Source organism: Protopterus annectens, chromosome 2.part1, assembly GCF_019279795.1.
Source record: "Protopterus annectens isolate FY-2018-M chromosome 2.part1, PAN1.0, whole genome shotgun sequence".
Taxonomy (NCBI): Eukaryota; Metazoa; Chordata; order Ceratodontiformes; family Protopteridae; genus Protopterus; species Protopterus annectens.
Window position 1 is genome coordinate 1,145,896,795 of NC_056729.1, and position 21,425 is coordinate 1,145,918,219.

At 43.8% G+C, this 21,425-nt stretch overlaps 1 protein-coding gene across 2 annotated transcripts in view; it reads left to right on the forward strand.

The window, feature by feature from the left end:
- Positions 1-21,425, forward strand: part of CCDC25 (coiled-coil domain containing 25) — a gene marked incomplete in the record, with an annotated part of 783,974 nt that overhangs the window by 308,445 nt on the left and 454,104 nt on the right. For both annotated transcript variants that reach the window (XM_044062680.1, XM_044062681.1), the window contains 1 exon segment: positions 17,043-17,094. In XM_044062680.1, coding sequence (XP_043918615.1) covers positions 17,043-17,094 — 52 coding nt within the window.

The window sequence follows — 21,425 nt, forward strand, 5'->3', positions numbered from 1 at the left end:
TAAAAAAAATTTTGTGTGTACATATATATATATATATATATATATATATCTGTGTATGTATATTTATGTATATAGTTTCATATGTAGGTATTAGGCTATCGGCCCTAGGGCCCATACAAGTCTAGCTAAAAAATGTACCCTGGCTTTCGCCACCCAAGAAAATTATTTTCCTGTGCCCCTTTCGAGCAGAGCCACAGAAGTGATCCCCGGGGTGAGTTTCCCATTTCCCGTCCAATCATCAAGATATTTCTTGAAGAATTCATAGGTTCATACTAGGCTATCTGCCCTGGGGCATTTATAAGCCTAGCCAGAGTATGTTTGGCTTTCGCCACCCATTTTAAATTAATTTTGCTATGCCCTTTTTCGAGGTTGGTATACTGTGCCTCTGTCTAACAGTGACACAGAAGTGATACCCGGGGTAAACCTACGATCTTCCATCCACTGATCAATATTCCTCTTGAAGAGAGTCAATGAGGGACTCTGCCTAACCTGGACTGGGATTTTATTCCAGAGTGAAGGGAGCATCTGGGTTGTGAATCTGTCCCTCCAGCATGTCCTATTTATTTCAGTGCTGAGGTTCAAGTCTCTCGAGCGCGTAGCTCGATGGGATTTGGATTTTCTGAGGTGCAGCATGTCCATTAATTCGTGGTTGGACATGGCTGTCACAGATCGCCTCTGAGCAGGCGGTATGCCACTGAGTAGAGCTGGAGTTTCTTTAACCAGGCAGCATATGGCATCTGTTTGAGCCCTTTGATCCTCTTGGTGAGGTACTTTTGGGGTCTTTCCAGTTGCTGCAGGTGCTTGGTATGGTACATCCCAAAAGGGGCATTACTCATTCCTCATCAGGTCCATAACTGAGTACAAAGAGGCACGAAGACCTCCCCTGATCTAGATGTGAATCTTTTCATGATTAGGTGGGCGTTATAAAATGTTTTTCTAACCACTTTGGCCACGTGGTTGTCAAATGAGATTGCTATCAATTTGGGTCCCCAGGTCCCTAATTAATTCTTCCGTACTTAATGGATTACCTCCTATGTGGTAATTTGTGGGCACTTTGTTTTTGCCAAAGGGGATGACTATACACTTTTTGGCGTTTAGCTTGAGGCCATGGTTCTGGCACCAGTTGCCTGTTTCTATGAGGCCCTTTTGGAGGATGCTTGTGTCGGCTGGAGAGTCGATTATGGTGCCCAGTTTGCAGTCATCTGCGAATATGGTCAGCCACAGTCCTTCAGTGTTGGCTGTACCTCTGAGAAATATATACCGAACAAGAGAGGTCCCAGGACTGAGCCTTGTCGACGCCACTTGTAACTGGTTTCGAGTCTGACATGGATCCAGCAATTCTAACCATGTGGGTTCTGTCCTTGAGCCAGTTTGCAACCCATCTTGTGACATAGGGATTGATATTTAAGCTGGCGTGCTTATCTATAATGCCCGAGTGGGGTATTGTATCGAAGGCTTTTGCATCTCTCACAGGTTGTAGTGTTGGGTGGTAGGAGAAGAGGGTTGTCTGTGTACATGAAGCAATTGCTGCATTGCCCCAAGATGCCCAGATTCATCAGGTAGACAGGAGAAACCACTGGGAGCTGACCCTTAGACATGCCTGGATAAGTGCTTATTTATTAAGTTCTAAAAACTGCTTTCCACCAGACAAGTGAGGAAAGCTGAGTGCTGTAGTAATTTGCAGCTTATGTAGTGCGTACAATGAGTTTTGAACAAGTGCTGAGTTCAAAGAAACATAATTGAGTGCTGAAACTAGAAAACTGGCTAGTTATAAGAAACAAAAGTAAGCTAGAAGGCTTCCCTCCAACACAGAAGGACTTGGGGGCGCAGAAGCCTACAAACAGTCTAGATCACTTAACAGGAAATGCAGGAAACAAGTTTAAAATTTTTTTTTTGTTCTCTTTCCCAAATGCTCTCTTTGTACACAGTAGGAGTGCCTGAAGTCAGAATATGTTCTCACTGAACTCAGTTGAGTGAGCAAATGAGATGGGCCCAGAAGGAGTATCCAAACACAAATTTAATAGAGGGGTGGCCAGATGTTCATCGTGTTATACTGCTGCAGTCATCACACTTGGGTTATCCTGCTGTCAGGCGGTCCCGCAGTCGGCCTGAATTCCAAAGTCTTGGTCCGGCGTCGGTTGTCGTCCCTTCTTCCCTGACGTCAGTGCGTCAGGGGTATAAAAGAGGCAGCCAACGCCATTTTCTTCAGTCATTCTTGCCGCGCGGTGCCCGAAGCAGAAGCAGTTCGCAAGTGCCGGTCGGCTAGCTCCTTAGATTTTCTAATCGAATTTCAGCCGAAGTCTTCTCTAAAGCTAAGTACCCTGTTGGGGAAACTTTTCTTGCCTCAGACCGATGTCAGACAAAGTTAATAATTGCATTTCTTGTGGGAAGCAAATACCTCATAAGGATTTTCATTCTTATTGTATTCCTTGCCTAGGCCTAGACCACGACGTTTCTGGTTGTCGGTTTTGTGCTAGGTTCAACAAACGTACAATTAAGCGTCTGGCAGAATTTGCCCAACATTAATTTGGCAGAAAGTTTAACTATAGCATGCTGTCAGAGCAACCGACATCAACTATGATTAAAAAACGCAAGGATAAGGAAAGGCCAAGACCAAAACCAGATACCGAGGCCTCAGCAAGGCTTGATGCCGGTTCTCCGGTTTTCAGCGAGGTGCCTATGCAGCCCCTTACTACCGCTGAATCAGAAATTCTGACGGCCTCCCAGACCGAATGTGCTGGGCCTCGGGAGCCTGTTCCATCTCACCCCTTGGACGCCCCATATCTGGACAACTGCCTGATCCAAGTGGACAGCAAGGACACTCTATTACAGCATCTGGCATTTGTAACAAAGCTACTCAGTTGCCTAGGGTACACAGTGAACAAAAAGAAGTCAAAGCTAATACCCTCGCAACAGATAATATTCCTGGGTGCCAGCTTAAATACAATTGCCCAGATGGCTTATCTCACGCCAGACAAACAAAAACAATTGACTCAATAATTCAAAAAGATGGCAACATTTACCCGGCTCACTGCAAGGAAAATCCTGCAGGCATTGGGGTTCATGGCATCCTGCATTCAACTAATCCCATATGCAAAGCTGCATATGAGGAAATTACAATGGTACCTGAAAAGTGTATGGACTCAACACAGGCACAGCCTCAAATCAAGTATACCTCTCATTCCCTGCCTTCAAAAAGAATTCCTATGGTGGGCTCAAGCATGTCAAATAAACAAGGGTCTCCCTTTTGTCTTACCTCCAGTCGACCAAACTGACAGCAGATTCTTCAGACTATGCCTGGGGAGCACACATGGCAGGACAGTGCATACAGGGCAAATGGTCTGCAAAACAAATGCATCTTCACATTAACCAAAAGGAGATGCTAGCTGTGCAAAATGCACTGACAGCCTTCAAGGACCTCTTGCATATAGGACAACTACTAATAAGGACAAACAACACCACACTCATGTGGTACATAAACAAACAGGGAGGAACGCACTCCTACCCTTTATGCAGACAGGCAATGACCTTGTGGAACACTGCATTGACTTACCAAGTACAACTACAAGCACAATTCATCCCAGGAAAGGAAAACTTATTGGCAGACAAATTAAGCAGAAATATGGCAGATCCTCACGAGTGGAGACTACACCCACAAGTATTTTCAATTATAACTCAAAGGTGGGGACGCCCAGACATAGATCTGTTTGCCTCCCCCAACAACTGCCAACTACAGAAATTTTGCACAAGGACTTATGACTCCCTAGCCTGGAAAGTGGACGCCCTATCATTCAGTTGGACAGCATTGACAGTCTATGCCTTCCCGCCGCTACCTCTATTGATCAAGGTATTATTGAAAGTCAAATCAGACAGACCAGAAGTGATCCTCATTGCTCCGGACTGGCCACGCCAGCACTGGTACCCATTGCTAAGGAACTTGACTCACAGCCCTCCATGGATCTTGCCTCAATTCCCACTTCTGTTGTCTCAGAAAAACTCTCAGATCCTTCACAGCCAGCTCAGAACTCTAAATTTAGCTGCAAGGAGAATACCTTGAATTATCAATCAACACTTCCCTCAAAGGACGTCCTGAATGTCATTTTGGAGGCCAGGAGGCCGAGCACCAGAAAAACTTATTCAGACAAATGGAAAAGATTTTGTGCGTGGAACCAGGTTTAAGGACAAAATCCTGGGATACCAAACATTCCCCAAATACTGCAATACTTAACTGAGATGCTACACAAAGGCCTTTCTTTCTCTTCCATTAAGATCCATGCTTCAGCTATTTCAGCCCAATATAATACGGATCCTCCCATTTTCTCGCACCCTTTACTAAGGCAGTTTCTCAGAGGGGCTAAGAACATAAGACCCCCAAGAAAACCCCCAGCGCCAGCTTGGGACCTCAACTTCATTTTAGAAAAATTAACACTGCCTCCTTTCAAACCAGCCTTCTCAGCAGAACTACAATACTTGTCATGGAAAACAGCTCTGCTGCTGGCTATTACCTCAGCACGCAGGGTCCCAGAACTACAGGCACTTATGGCAGTGCAACCTTTCATCATTTTCCATCAGGACAGAGTATCTTTATGAACTTAACCCTACCTTCATGCCAAAGGTATTATCCAGTGTGGCTTTGAATCAGACCATTCATTTACCCACCTTTTATCCAAACCCCCAGAATAAAGGAGAAAGACTCCTTCACTCTTTAGACATTCACAGACAGCTTTGTTACTATTTAGATAAGACAAAGACCTTTAGAAAAACTGACCAACTCTTTGTCTCCTATGCTGCAGGTTCACAAGGAAAGGCTATTTCAAAGCAGACCATCTCCAAATGGATAGCACATTGTGTCCGCTTTTGCTACTTGCACCATGGGAAAGCAGTGCCTGTTAATATTAGGTCCCATTCCACCAGGGCTACAGCAACCTCTTCAGCTGTTCTCAGAGGGGTTCCAACCAAGAACATTCTGGAGGCAGCTACTTGGAGTTCAGTGCACACCTTCACCAAGCACTACCACCTTCCTTTATACTCAAAAACCAGAGCTGGATTTGCCACTGCAGTTCTGCAGGGCATCCTAGCTTCGCCTAACCCAGTTTAGTACCAGCCACCCATCCATAGCTTTGGGATTCAACCCAAGTGTGATGACTGCAGCAGTATAACACTATGAACATAGTACAGTTTTATACCTACCATAAATGTAGATGTTCGCGTGTTCATACTGCTGCAGTCCAGGTTACCCTCCCTCCATCCCCTCTACATACCAGGGTGTTACTTATAACTCCATGTACATCAATCAGTTGGATGCATGTCTATATGGTGTATTTGCTAACCGCTAGTACTATTATTTATCTACCAAGGTATTTTTGCATAGTTTTTTGTATTGCCTTCGTAGTGAGGGGCACCTGACATCTGGGGCAAGAAAAACTGAAGAAAATGGTGTCTGCTGCCTCTTTTATACCCCCTGCTGCCACTGACGTCAGGGAAGAAGCGACGACGGACCTAGACTTTGGAATTCGGCCGACCGAGGACCCGCCTGAAGGCAGGATAACCCATCTGTTATGACTGCAGTTGTATGAGCACTCTAACATCTACATTTATGGTAGGTACAAAACTGTACTTTTCATCCCCTTTTTAAGATTAGAACAAGTTTGCCTAAAAGGGACATTTTTTTCCTTTAAGAAACCAGGTATTTAAGAATTGGTAGTTTCCCCGTCAGGTGCCACTTTAGTAACTTCAGAGGCTTATTTCCTTTGCTTGGGCATTTTTTGTGAGGCTATCATATGACCACAGACTGCTCTATGTCATGGGTCTGTCATTCAGTAGGTCTTTAAGGACAGTTGGGCACAGCACTACTCCAAAAGCACGTCGTTGTAAAGGAGTTGGTGTCTGTTTACAGTGGTATGATGGCTTTCGAGCAATTGTGAAAACTAGGGACACTGTTAATAAGTACAAACCATGCCACAGTCATGCAGTACATAAACAAGCAGGGAGATTCTCATTCCTACCCTCTGCTGCCTAACCATGCAGCTACTGGAAGTGGTACAAACAATGGGTTTACATCTGATAGCACAAAACTTACCAGATGAGGACAGCAACCTGGCAGATCACCTGAGCAGGTCTTGTTTAAATCCTATTGAATGAATACTAAAAAAAAAAAAAAAATTCACCAACATAGGTCAGTGGGGTGTGCCAGAAATAGACCTTTTGCCTAAAAATGAGCAACTGCCAAAGAATTGCACAAGGGCCAAAGACAATTGGGCCTGGAAGACGGATACTGTCTCTTTCCCAAAGACAAGTCCCATATGAATTCCGTCTCATACCTGTCATTCTCAGGTTACTAATGAAGATCAGGGCAGAAGGCCTGTGGGTGATCTTGAGGAGGAGGAGTACCCACCAGAGAAATTCTTGAAGCATCCACATGGTCTTCTTTCCACATCTTCATTGAGCATTACAACTTGATACCCCCTTTCAGAGCTGGTTTTGACTGTGCAGCCCTACAAGTCCTCCTCCATCATAGCTTCAGTCCACCCCCCCCCCCATCTGTTCAGCTTTGGGAATACTCTATAGCAGTTTTCACTTCAGCAGTGAGACGCATACCAGTGCACAGTTGTGTACACTACAAATATGGATGTCGTGTCTTCACTGTTGCGGTAGTCTTTTCCCTCATTCCTTCCCCTCTGTCTCATTTAGGAGTTGGCACGGGCAGATGTTATTTCTTTTCCCCGTGATGGATTTCCCTGAGTTTTACTTGCTCTCTTTCCTCCGGTTCCCCTGTTTATTCCCTACTAGAGACAGTGGGGTTGTTTAGTGCTCTTAGCCTAGAGCTCTAAGCTTGGTTTGTAGTCTTGAGTGGCAAGAAAGACCTGAAACTTTTGTATTGACTGTCAACATTTGTACACTGATGTTCTGACATTGGAGGGAAGGTGTCTGGTTTGAGAGCAGCATGCCAAACTGGTGGTTATTGGTGCCTCCTTCAATGAGCAGAGTGACATGGCAAATCCTTCTGGTTGACAAATTCAGCTCAGCCCCCCCCCCCCGTGACCTTAACTACAGCTAACATGAATGCCCAACTGTTGGCAGCGAATGGTTCCTGGCAATGCTTGCTAAAGCCAAAAATGCACAGCCTCAGTGGGGCCCAGACAATATCCTGGGATGCCTCCTAAATAGCTTGAAACTTGCTGTATCCAGGCTGAGTCACTTTTAAACTACAGCCTCAAAACTGGCTTTGTACTACTGGAATGGAGGAGTACAATGGTTATTCCACTTCATAGTAAGGACCATCAACTGACTGGAAAAATACAGACCCATTAGTCTGATTAGTGTAATATGGAAAGCTGTAGAACAAAGTATCATGGAAATGATCAACAAAGACAGGCAACCTTCAGCACTGGACACAACCCCGATTGGCTTTGTCAAGGGAAGGTCATGCCTACCAAACCTGGTGGATGACTTTTGAGAAGATCACCAAGGCAAAGAATGAGGGGAACACTGTGCACACTGGCTACCTGGACCTGACTAAGGCATTTGATACAGTATACCCCACTTGGGTATAGTTGACAAACTCACCAAACCGTACACAAACCCCTACATAACTTGCTGGATTACCAGTTGGCTCATAGACAAGACCCAGGAAGTCAGGATTGGTGAGATCATCTCTGGTAAGTGACTGGCCACTAGTGGGGTACCTCAGAGTTCTGTGCTCGGACTGCTGTTTGCCATCAATTTCCTGGAGGCAAATGCTTATATCAAGGGTCTTTGGCTGACCAAGTACTAAGATGATTGTAGACAGGGAGCTCTCTGATTCCCCCATGACACAAGCATCTTACTAAGTGAGTCTAACACATACACTTTACTGGTGCCAAGTTCATGGATTAAAACTTAATGCGAAGAAATGCATTATAGTGCGTTTTGGGAAAACTGCTATTCAGGCTATCTACACCATTGATAAGACTCCTGTACGAGATGACCTGGTAGTCTAGGATTTGGGAACATATATAAACCGTAATCTGGCCTTTCACCAGTATGTGGACAAGGTAGCAAGAAAATCATTCTTTGTCACCCAACCTATACACAAGGGTATGGCATCCAGGTCCATAGAAGTAATAGTGACACTTTATTCAGACCTTCATAGGTTCATAGATTCATAGGTTCATACTAGGCTAACTGCCCTTTTGGGCCATTTTAAACCTAGCCAATTACTATTTGTGAGAATCAAACCCTGCACCTTGCATCTGTGAGATAAACACCTTAACCATCATGCCAACCTCTCATTTAGCGTGTACTTGACCAGACATATTCAATAGTTGAAACATCCACAAAGGTTCCTTACTAGGAGAATCAAGGCTATAAACACACTGTCCTGTACAGATCACCCTAAAGGCTGTGTCTGTCTGCTCTGTCTCCTTCAGCTTTACTGAGAGGCAATTTAGAGCTGGTATACAAGGCATCCTCTTCAGCTGTGATGCACCTTTTCCATGTCCAAAGATTTAAATTTTGCTTGTGACCTAAATAGGACATGTTGACGAAACAGATGTCTCAGAAGATCCCCATGCTTTGTACAAGCTCCCCATCTCTGTTTATCAAAGTCTATCCATAATCCTATTTAAGTGTAACCTTGACCAGTGGATGGGAAATCAGAAATTCACCCTGGGTTTGGCCTCCATGTCTGGCAGAGGTGGACAGTAACATACCTCCCTCCTCATAACCACACAACCTTTAGAAATGTAATACTCTCCCTTGATAAACAGAGGCACAATTGGGTTGATTTGCTCAGTCAGGCTTATAAAGGTCTCGTGGTGGTTAGCCTAGCATGTACCTATGTTAACTCACCTGCAGATTTTTTTTTTTTTTTTTTTTTTTTTAGAACTTTACTCCTTCAAAACATCTCTCCTGTAATTGCAGTTTCAGTGGGATAACCCTTGCGTTTTCAGTACATGTGTTAGACTACTGTTTCTCTTGCATAAAATTGTTGCCCTGCCAGCATAACCGGTAAGACTCTTTCTTTATTGTGGGAGCTGTTTCCCTCTATGCTTCCCTCCCACTCCCATTTCTTCAGCACCCCTCATACCATTACTTTTATAGGAACTACTCACCCAGAACTCCTACTTTGTGCAAACAAATACATACCTCAGGCACAATAAAACATCATCAGTCTGCACTTAAGCACTTTCAGCGTCTTTCTTTCCTTATATTTACTACCTGACCCTAGTGATGGCAACTTATGCCGTACTCCTCACTCACCTATTTAACCCTACCCATTCTGTATTTATTACTCCAGTTTTTTAGCTCCTGTATCACTGACCTGTCTCTCTATGAAATACATCCCATACTGTGCCTTTCTACCTCTAGCACATCTAATCCTTACATTTTCCCAGTCCCATTTCCCTGCATCAATTCCATCATCTGCAACCTCTCTCCTTATTCTTCTCCCCAACAATCTTCCCTTAAATCATACCATCACATATTCATACCACACATATTACTGTTACACTGTTGTACACCCACTCTGTCAGCATGTCCCTCATATTCTTGCTAATACTTTTTCCATTCTCTTCTGGCACATAAATCGCTCATCATGCCAAACTCTCAGCCCCAATAATCTGCACATACTAAACAGCTCTCATGCCTTTTGCAGCATTAATTTCTTAGTAACCCTGCACGTACACCAACCCTCTTACATTCACATATTTAAAGGGAAACTTACAAGAACAGTAGAAAATTTACTTCATTGTTTTTCTTATGAAGTAGTATCTTGCCTTCACCCCCTATTCATTTGTAGTTATATTTCATTTTGCTGTTCTGAATCTCCATTTGGTATGAGTAGGGAGTGACTCTCTTCATGTCGGTGATATATAGCCCTAAGATTAATTTTCAGATACATGGATTTGCAGCTGGCTCTTGTAAGTCGTGACATCCTTGACATTTAAGCCTTACCAAGTAGAGCATGATGATCACAGCCTTAGCTTGTTACTGTTTTATATAGTTATTTTCATTCATTCATTCATTCATAGTTGACTACAGAGTCTCATGACCATTCTTTCCTTGCCTTGACAGTGTAGTCAGTCCTGAAGTAAGTTTGTGGACACCCATCCAGTCATTTATTTGTTTAAAGGAAGTTAGCGAATTGTACTGCTTACAGGCAGAGGAAGTTTTTTTCTAGTGATTTGGGAGGCACTGGGTTATAAACCTATTTCTCCATAGTGTTTTATCTGTTGGTGACTGTTTATTACCCAGATTATAGTACTGGTGCTGATGTTGGACTTGTGGAGAAACGGGAGGTCCAGGGCAGTTGGGTCTCTAATGGCATGGAAAGGGAGACCAGAGTTCTCCCCTCAAAAGTGTGAGGCGCAGAATAAAGGGATAGAGTTTCCAGTCTCTCTTAGTAGCTCAGTGATTTTACACCTTGTCAAGGCATATTAATCTTGGGAGTGATCACTATTTGCTGACTGAAACTGGGAAGAGGGGTTACTGATCTGTTAAACACACTGTTGCTGGACTGTGGGTAAGGGTTGGGTTGACATGCTTACTTGCCATTTTAAGTTCTGGTGAAATAATTTTCAGTTGTTGTGGTAGCTGGTATGTTGTGGATAATTGCTAACCTCTTGGGCAGCTGTTTTGGGGTATTTTATTTTGGAGGGTGTAATGTATTGTTGGGTTGGAGGAGACTAAGGATGCCCCACAATTTGTTACCAGAAGGAAAGGAATGAAATCTGTGCAAGTATGATTTTTGCATGTGTGCACAGACATACATTTATATATATTTTTCCTCTTATTTGTTATGGGCATAGACACTTTCCACATTTGGGCAGAAGATTCCATAGCCAGCCTAATGGGGTAGAAGACTAAACCCCTGACTGTTGCCCAGGCAACCTACATTCATTTAATGACTTGAGTGTCTGACTATATTGACTGGGAGGATGAGTGTGCTTTATCTCGAGGAGAAAGAACAAGCTGGGCATCTCTGTAATGGAGTTCTGCAAAGTTGTTGTTAGGGTGCAGTGAAGAAGACCGCTACTCATGGCGCAAGCTGTTGGGGGTTGTGGTTAGCACTGTAAAAGCATAGCTAATCAGTCCTATTAAGTCATTAGTGCATGGCTGGCTGGGATTGAGTGCAGTGTTGGAAGTTATTTAAGGAGCTGCAATCTTACGTTGCAGCAACTTTAAATCATTTGCTTTAGTGTGTGTGGATATGTTAGGAATTGGATCAATGAGCAAGAGTAGTAGTTTAACTGTCTTTCAGTCTGCAATGCATTCTTTTCTTTCCTGAAATCTGAAGGTCTTTTGTCAGAAGTTTGGGTTGGCAGGAGATTATTAGGGATTTCCCATTGTGCCGGTTGACCTAGTTATAGCTCTGGAGCTCAGTGAGCGAGAGGTTATTCTTGGCTGAGAGGGCATGAGGATAGCGTAGACATGTTTTCCCATTCAGACTTTGGGTGGGGCAGGTTTGGGTACTCCCATTACCTGCCCAGCCTGTTTGTCATAATGCAGGGAGGAGGGACTTGTGACTAAGGAAGAATCCTCCTTACTGTGTGTGATGTTCTTCGTGTTTCACTGTTGCAGGCATTACTTTTGGGTAATCTGCTGGCAGGTTGTTCTCAGTCGGCCTGATTAACAAAGTCTTTGGTCCTGCGTCAGTTGCTGTCCCTTCTTCCATTACATCAGGGGTATAAAACATGCAACCGACGTCATTACATCAGTCTTTCTTGCCGTGCGGTGCCCGAAGCAGAAGCAGTTCGCAAGTGCTGGTCAGCCAACTCCTGAAATTTTCATTTTCGAGTTTCACAACCAAAGTCTTCAACTTAAAGCTAAGTACCCTGTTGGGGAAACTTTTTTTCTTGCTCCTTACCGATGTCAGTAAAAGTTAATAATTGCATTACTTGTGGAAAGCAAATACCTCATAAAGGTTTTCATCTGTACTGTATTCCTTGCCTATGCCCTGACCACGAAGTACCTTGCTGTCGGTTTTGTGCTTTATTTAATCAGCGCTGTCGTCTGTACATTTTTGACTATAAATTTTTCGGTTCTCTGTTTAATTATCCAGAAAAGACGTCGGTTATCCATCCGACTACCGGGATTTTGAAAAAACGCAAAGATGAAGACAGAGACAGGCCGTCTAGGTTCAAAACTGCTGACGACGCTTCTCTTAAGCCAGTCGCCAGTTCGCCGGTACTCAGTGAGGTGCTTTTGCAGCCCCTGATACCTGCTACTTCTGACTCTCAGGCCTCTACTGAGACTCATTCGGAGTCTGGTATGCCGTGAGATACTTCACCTATGGAACCCGTGGATGTCTCTACCTTGGATGGGTCCGGAGCCACTGTGCAGGCACCAAATTCTGAGGGTGTATTCAGGCCTACAGACTTGCATATTAAACCAACTCCACTTTCAGTACTAAGGCGTAAATCTCGATCTATGTAAAAAAAAAAAAAAAAGATGACGCCCAGGCCACATGTTCATGTCCCTATGCCTAAAAAACAAATTATCAAAATGGCTGAAGATCTAATTACTCTAATCAGGGGTAGTCAACCCCCCCACCCCCACCCTTCTAAGAGACCTAGACCTGAGCCTGACTATGAATCTTCTGATCAGGACTCTGTTTCTTCTCACTCTTCCAATGACCTGTATTTGTCCATACCTACTTATGAGGATTCTGATGCAGAGGATTCCATTCCCAGCCTGGAAACAGTGATTCCTGTCGTACCTTGCCTATGCATGAAGTTCCTATGGTGGGCACAGGCCTGCCACCAGAACAAAGGACTGCCATTCACACTACCCCCTGCCACCCAAATCCTAACTACAGATTCATCAGATTATGCATGGGGGGGCTCACCTGGCAGGGAAGTGCATTCATGGCAAATGGAACCCAAATGAAATGCCCCTACATATCATTCAAAAAGAAATGTTAGCTGTACAGAATGCTGTGACAGCCTTCAAGGACTGCATTCTTCCAGGACAACTAATGGTAAAGACGGACAACACTGCGGTTATGTGGTACATAAACAAGCAGTGGGGGAACACATTCTCACCCCCTCTGCATACTAGCCATGGCATTGTGGAACACGGCCTTGAGCTACCAAGTGCACCTACAAGCTCAATTCCGGACAGGAAAATTGAATACACTGGCAGACGGACTAATCGGAAATCTCATGGACCCGCACGAGTGGAAACTGGAACCACGGATTTTCAACATGTTGACAAGCAAATGGGGGAGCCCAGACATAGATCTATTTGCCGCCCACCTAAATTACCAGTTGGTCAAATTTTGCACAAGGACTCCCCACAAAAAAGCCTGGAAAGTGGATGCTTTGTCCTTCAGCTGGAAAAACCTATCACTCTACGCCTTTCCCCCTCTGCCTATACTCTGCAAAGTTCTGCTAAAGGTCATACAGGACAAACCAAGAATGATCTTGATTGCTCCAGACTGGCCACGCCAACACTGGTACCCCATCCTGCACAGTGTTTTACAAATATCTCCATGGCACCTGCCTCAGACACCTTCCTTGCTGTTTCAGCAGTTTCAGCAGGAGAACCAAATATTGCACCATCAGCTTCCAACATTGAACCTTGCAGCTTGGCTAATCACTTAAACTCACCCTTAGCATCTATTAGCAAACCTTTGATGAATGTCGTCTTGGAGGCGAGAAGACCTAGTACTAGAAAATCTTATGATGGCAAATGGAAAAGATTGTGCCTGAAACCAATCTTTAGTGATGGGCACAGCAGCACTCAATTCATCTCAGATTTTGCTGTACTTAACTGAGATGCTTCACAAGGGCCTGTCTTTTTCCTCTATTAAAATCCATGCTTCAGCTTTTTCAGCTCACTATAACACAGAACCACCCCTCTTTTCTCATCCCCTGTTCAAGCAGTACCTCAGAGGCACAAAGAACTTGAGACCATCCAGGAGAGCTCCTATCCCTGCCTGGGACCTTAACTTTGTTTTGGAGAAACTTACTGTACCTCCTTTCGAGCCTGCTGCTACTGCAGACTTAACATTTCTTTCTTGGAAAACAGCCTTCCTTTTAGCAATCAATTCAGTTAGAAGGATTTCTGAATTACAGGCCCTTATGGCAGTGGAGCCTTTCATCATCTTTCATGCGGACAGGGTATCTCTGAGGACCAATCCATCCTTCATGCCCAAGGTGGTTTACACTGTGGCTCTTAATCAGTCCATTCATTTGTCAACCTTCTTTCCCAATCCACAGAACAAAGGGAAATGGATTTTGCATTCCTTGGACGTGCACAGACAACTTAGATTCTACTTGGACAGAACTAAATTTCGAAGAAAATCTGATCAATTGCTAGTAGCTTTTGCTACTGGGGCAGAGGTGAAGGCTATTTTAAAACAAACCATTTCTAAATGGATAAGCCATTGCATTCAATTCTGCTATAAGCACCATGGAAAACCTATCCCCCAGGGGATCAGATCTCACTTCACAAGGGCTGCATCTACTTCTGCAGCCTTTCTCAGAGGTGTTCCTACCAGAGACATTCTAGAAGCTGTTACCTGGAGTTCTGTACATACTTTCAACAAGCATTATCATTTACCAATTTTCTCTAAATCCAGAGCTGGCTTTGCCACTGCTGTCTTACAGGGCCTTATAGCTGGTCCTGATGCTGTATAAATTTATCCTCCCAACCATAGCTTTGGGAATCTACCCAAATGTAATGACTGCAACAGTGAAACATGAAGAACATAGTACAGTTGTGTACACTTACCGTAAATGTAGATGTTCGCGTGTATTCACTGTTGCAGTCCTGGTTACCCCCCCCCCCCTCCAGCCCCCTGATTTTCTCTGACTATACCTCTACTTTCTGTTACAATGCTTGTGTATTTGTTTTTTGTTGGAGGTATGTTTGTGTTTTTAATTTTATTTGCTTCCCGTTCGGGGGGGCACCTGACATCTGGGGCAAGAAAAACTGATGCAATGACGTCAGCTGCATGTTTTATATCCCTGACATCATGGAATAAGGGACTGTAACCGACGCAGGATCCAAGACTTTGTTAATCAGGCCGACTGAGTGCAACCTGCCAGCAGAGTACCCAAATGTAAGTGTACACAACTGTATTTTCCACTTCTCTTCCTAACCCTCCGGCTGTTTGTTTTCAATCCTCTTTGACCCACTTTTTCTCATTTTCTACATAGGATCAGGGTGTCCTGTCAACTGCCTCCAACTTTCCCAATTCAGTACCACTCTACTAGTTTCAACAGTCATGCCTGACTGTCTCAGATCCCCCCCCCCCCATCAATCCAATCCATATCTTTTGCTGTGTGTAATATTTTCCTATTACTTTCTTCTTGCCTTTGTCAGACCACCTTCACCAAATCATTATCTGCTTTCTTTCACATCTACCAGGGCCAGCAAACTCTGTTCTCTTTGACACTCTCTGCAGTTGGAGCTACTTTTGTTTCTGATCAAATATCCTCATTTCTTTATGTATCTGACAGTGTGCTTCCTACCACCCATCTCTGGCACTTCGTCTCCATCACCTTTAGCCTCTTCATCTGCCTTGCCTTCACTGCCAAGGACTCCTTCCCATGCAGAAGCACCAGTCGCAGCACTGTGCTGTTCACACTACTTCATGGCACTCCCCCTTCATGCACCATCAGACACTTTGTGCCAGTTGCAGCCCCCCCCCCATTCTAGATCTAACCTGTTTGCAGTCCGTATGGGATTTTATAAAGGCTAAACTGTGTATCCCACTCTCCTTACCTACCTGTGATGTTAAAGGGATCTCCTGCTTTGGATGACAGTTCCAAGGCAGGCTTCATGAAACTGTTTGGGTAGTCTGTGTAGCTGATACTCAACTATGAGCCACGCTAACTGGACACAAAACTAGACCAAATATTCTCATGTGGCTACAGCAGTCAACTGTGCAACTATTTCTTTCTGGTGGTGACACCTTTTCCTTGTGTGTATAGTCCAGTTTCATATTGGGTATTTGCAGAACATTTTCCACCTTATTTCGTTTGTCATGTGTTGCACTTATTTAAGTCTTCTAGTTTTTAATTACTTGTGTATTTCCCAGTAGTGCAGTTCATCGCTAGCTTCAGCTAGCCCACTAATATGATTATTCTCCAATATTATCTCATCTTCTACAGTCTTCATCATTCCGTTAAGTTGGTTAAGTTTTAGATTTTTCTCCTGCTGAGTGTGTAGCATGAGCTTTTTTTTTTGTCCAGAATGTATGCTTTCCATTAAAGATCCTCAGCATTTCTGTAGTAAAAAAATGTTTAATTCTTTCCCAGACTCAGGATATCTTAAATTTTAGCTTTATCTTTGGAACACAGAAATATCCTTTTAATAAAAGCCAAATGCATATACTTTCGTATCCAACTGTATATGTTGTGGGTCTTGTTTTCATGGTAATCATGCTAGTCTTTCACAGCCCCATGATAATTTTGGAACTTTTTTGGTAAGGTTTAAGTTTTCTTGCAGGGTTGACCTTATCAGCCAAATTTACAGAAATATTAATTGCATGAACATTGCTGCTGCTAAATTTGTTTTTCATATGCTTGGATTTTATCTGAAAAAGGGTGTGTGTTTCTTTTAAACTTTAAGTACTTGCTTTAATAGCTTCTCTTTTGTCTGTCTCCTTTCCATTACACAGAGGAGATGTTCCTACCATCCTTTGCTTTGTTACACTTGCAATTCTTAGACCACTTTGATACATTATGGCAATGACCTTTTGCTTCCTATTTATTCACAAAACGTTTGTGAGCTATGTAATTAAAAATCTTACTGAAATTTGGCTAGGTATTGCCCTCTGCATCTCTAGTCTGTAACTTTTAATTAGATGCAGAAAACTGTTTAGAGTTGGTTGACAACCTTCACACTTTTTAGCCAGCTGTAAGGTGCAGCTATCTAGTGTGGTTTCTTCATGTGCCTCATTTTTAAGTACGGATTTGTTGAGAATAGTGTAAGGTGCAGAGTGCAGGTATGGAGACTTGCCAGGTTTGGATTTAGAAGTTTCATAACTTGTTGGCTGGACCTTCTGAATTTATGTGCTGACGTTCTTTGTTTTTTTTTTTTGTATTCAACAGGTTTCACGTGGATAAATTGTCCTCTGCACATGTATACCTCAGATTACAGAAGGTAATCGCTAAAATCTGTTTTTCTAACCAATGTTTTCCTGCTATCAGTGTGTTTTTTTTTTTAACATCGTTATTGTTTTCAAATAACCATTCCTTTTAATTTTTGCATCCTTCAGTCTTTCATTTCCTTGTCACTTGTGCATTTAGAAACAGTAATTGCACTTCAGCCTGTGTTACACAACTAACAGCTTAAAAAGATAATTTGGTTGCCAGTCTTTTAGGTGCATTTAATTGGTATCCGCAAAAATGTAGCTGACTACTTATATATAACCTGCATAAAACTCTAATGTTTGAAACAGGAATATTGACAAAGATGGTCCAGTAATTTCTGTTAAAGTAGTGCAGCATACATTTGTAATATGTTTGCATTCTTAGAAAGCTTTGTTTTTGACTTAGACACTTATTTGAGTTCAAATATTCAATGTATTCATAATTCCAATTTCTTTTTTTTATAGTCACCATTCATATGTTCTCCATGGCATCCACTGCACTTTTCCCATTAAGTTTTCCTGGCTGTAAGCATCTTTGTTTTGTCAGATGTTCTTCATCTCACATTGCTGCAGTCCTTACACTTGGGTAGTCCGCTGTCCTCGGTCGGCCCGAATATCAAAGTATTAGGCTGACGTCGGTCAAGGCGCTTAAGACTGACATCAGGACGTCAGGGTACAAATGCGCATGACCGACGTCATATCCTCAGTCTTTTTTGCCGCATGGTCCGATGCAGAAGCAGCGTTGCAAGTGCCGTTCGGCGTTCTGAAATTTTTCGAATTCGGAGTTTCAGACCGAGTCAAAGTTGGCTAAGTACCCCGTTGGGGAATATTTTGTTTTTTTCTTGCCTCAGTGGTTTACCGGATGTCAGAAAAAGTGAATAACTGTATTTCTTGTGGGAAACAGATACCGCATAGGGACTATCATACTTTGTATATTCCTTGTTTGGGGCCTGAGCACGACGTTGTTGGGTGTCGCTTTTGTGCTAGGTTCAATAAGCGCACTATTAAGCGAAGGTTAGATTGCGCCAGGTTGGTCTTCGGGAAGCGGTGCAATTATAATATGCCGTCGGATGCTCCGACGCCTGCTTCTTCGAAGAAGCGCAAAGACAAGGCAGCTAAACCCAGACAAGAAGAGTCGTCCGTACCGGACGCCGGTTCTTTAGAGGCGTCAGTGGAACCGTGGTTCACCGGAGGCTTCTCTGGAGTCACAGGGGGAAACTTTGATATTGCAGGATGTGGCCTCTCAGGAGGCAGGCCAGGCTGAAGGGGCTTCTCAGGTTACTGTACTCCCCTCCCTTCCTAGGGTGGTTAGGCCCTCTCCTTCTGTTTCCAAGGCTTCTCCCAGAGGCAGGTCAGGTTTAGCTTCTGTTGGTGTCACTCCTAGTTCATCAGGTTCTGTGCCCAAGAAGCACATGCTTAAAATGGCAGAAGATTTAATTACCTTGATTAGAGGTTCTTTGCCCCCTCCTGATAAGAGGCCTAGGGTGGAACCAGAGTTGGGGAGTTTTGAGCAGGCTTCGGATGTGTCAGAGTCTTCGGCTGAAGACTTGCAGGAGTATTCTCCTTATTCTGATTCTGATGTGGATGATTCTACTCCTTCTGCTTCTCCTCCAGAGGATTTTTCTTTTTCAGAGACTCTTCATTCCATGAGGGAGCATTTTAAGTGGGAAGGTCAAGACTTCTCTGATTCCAGGAAAAGGCTTAGGGAATTTTTGCTTTTACCCCAGCATAGGCCTTTAGCTATTCCACCTGTTCTGGATGTTGTGGAAGATGTGTTTGCAGAGGCTTCACTTAATCCTGATTCTTTGCCTCCTGCTCCTGTTAAACCGGACAGGTATTACAGGGTGCCTGAGGCTCATAAATATCTTTATAAGAGTCCTAGGGCGGACCCAGAAACTGTTAGTCAGGGACCCAAGGGTGTTAAGGCCTCTGTGGTTAAAAATCCAGTTCCTCCAGATAAAGAGGCCAGAGCTTTGGATAGATGGGGAAAGAAAGTCTATACTTCTTCCACCTTAGCTATGAGGGCTTTGAATTGCCAATTTCACATGTTGAAATATCAAAACTATCTTCTTTCTCAATTGAAGTCTAAGGTAGATGCTCTGGCGGAAGGCATTGAGTGTAAAGAATTACAAGATTTGGTACATGTCTCTGAACAGGTGTGTAAGCATTCTTTACAATGTGGTTTTGATGCTGTACAGGCCTCGTCTAGGGTGGCTGCCACTGGGTCAGTTCTTCGCAGGCACGCCTGGCTGAGGGATCAGAATTTGTCTGAGCATGTTAAGACAAGGATTTTGGATGCTCCTTTACAGTCTGATGTGTTGTTTGGTTCACCTGTGGAGTCAGTTTTGAAGAAAATGGAGGACAAGGCTAAATCTATGCAGGCTGTTAAAGATTTTTTGCAAGTTCAGCCTCCGAAGTTTAGTAGGAATTGGCCTGCTAAAGGGTGGACGTACCCTTCTTATGATTTACAGTCTAGGGGTAGATCTAGACGGGGTAGAGGCAGAGCTCAGAGCTCCTTCAGACCTAGAACAGGGAGTTCACCTGCACAATCTTCAGGTGAGGGCAGGGGCCAGTCCTTTCGTAAACAGGCCCAATGACCTACCTTTTCAGCTGCCAGATCCTTCTTGCCTGGCGGCACCTTTGGGAGGAAGGTTGGCTCTCTTCAAGGAAAATTGGAGTCTGGTTACCCAAGACAGATGGGTATTGGATATCATACACCAAGGTTACAGGTTTTATTTCCATACCTTGCCTCCTTTCAAAGGCATGCCAGACGTTCCTCCTCAGCAAAGACTAGAGGCTCACAAACAAATTTCTCTGTTGCTTCAGATAGGGGCCATACAGCCGGTCCCTCTGCCAGAAGTGGGCCTAGGATTTTATTCTCGCCTCTTCCTAGTACCAAAGAAGGGGAACATGTGGAGACCAATTTTGGATTTGTCTATCCTCAACACTTATCTGGACATTCCCAAGTTCAAAATGTTGACATTACAGCAGCTTTTACCTCTGCTGGGCAAAGACCACTGGATGGTGACTCTGGATCTCAAGGAAGCTTACCATCATGTTCCTATCAGGCTAAGTTGCAGGAAGTATCTGCGTTTTCGGGCTGGGACTTCTCATTATCAGTTCTCTGCATTGCCCTTTGGCTTATCTACTGCGCCCAGAGTGTTCACGAAAGTTCTGGCTCCAGTGATAGCTTTCTTCAGGCTAAGAGGAATACAGATCTATCCTTATTTGGACGATTGCCTGATTCTGGCCCAAGGAAGGGACGAACTTCTTCAGCATTTACAGTATGTGATAGCAGTGCTAAGGTGCCTGGGGTATTCTGTGAACGAAATAAAGTCCAGTCTAGTACCCTCTCAGGACATGTGCTTTCTGGGTGTGAGACTGAATACAGCATCTCAGATGGCCTTTTTGACCCCGGACAAACAAAAGAATCTTTCACTTTACTTCCATCAATTGTCTCATCAGTCCAGGCTGACTGCAAGGACAGTCCTTCAAGCCTTGGGGTTCATGGCATCTTGTATTCTGGTGCTTCCCAATGCCAAACTGCATATGAGGAAGCTACAATGGTATCTCAAAAATGTATGGACACAGCACTGCCAAGATATGGACACTGTCATTCAGATAATACCTTGCATTCAAAAGGAATTTTTGTGGTGGGCTCAGGAATGTCACCTAAACAAGGGACTCTCTGTGACCCGACCAGAGGCGAATCAGATTCTAACGACAGATGCCTCAGACAAAGCTTGGGGAGCTCATCTAAATGGAAAATGGGTACAAGACACGTGGCCTGCCAGACTTCAGCATTTACATATCAACTTGAAGGAGATGTTAGCTGTCCAATTTGCATTGATAGCTTTCAAGGATTTACTTCTTCCAGGGCAGGTGTTGATTCAAACAGACAACACAACTGTCATGTGGTACATCAACAAGCAAGGGGGAACACATTCTTACCTGCTATGCAGACAAGCAATGATTTTGTGGGAGACTGCTCTCAGTTTACAGCTAAATCTTCAGGCAAGGTTTCTGCCAGGAGCACAGAACTCCTTAGCAGATGTGTTGAGCAGACAAATAATGGATCCCCACGAGTGGAAATTGGATCCTCATGTATTTCAAAAGTTGACTGTTATGGGGAACTACAGACATAGATCTGTTCGCTTCTCCACTAAATTACCAGTTGCCAAAGTTTTGCACAAAAAGGTTTCATCCCACAGGCAGTCTCAGCAGTTATTTGTTTCATTTGCTTTGGGTTCTCAGGGCAAGCCTGTGTCAAAACAAACTATTTCTAAGTGGATTGGGTCTTGTATTGCTTTCTGTTATTCCCATCATGGTAAGGAGATTCCAG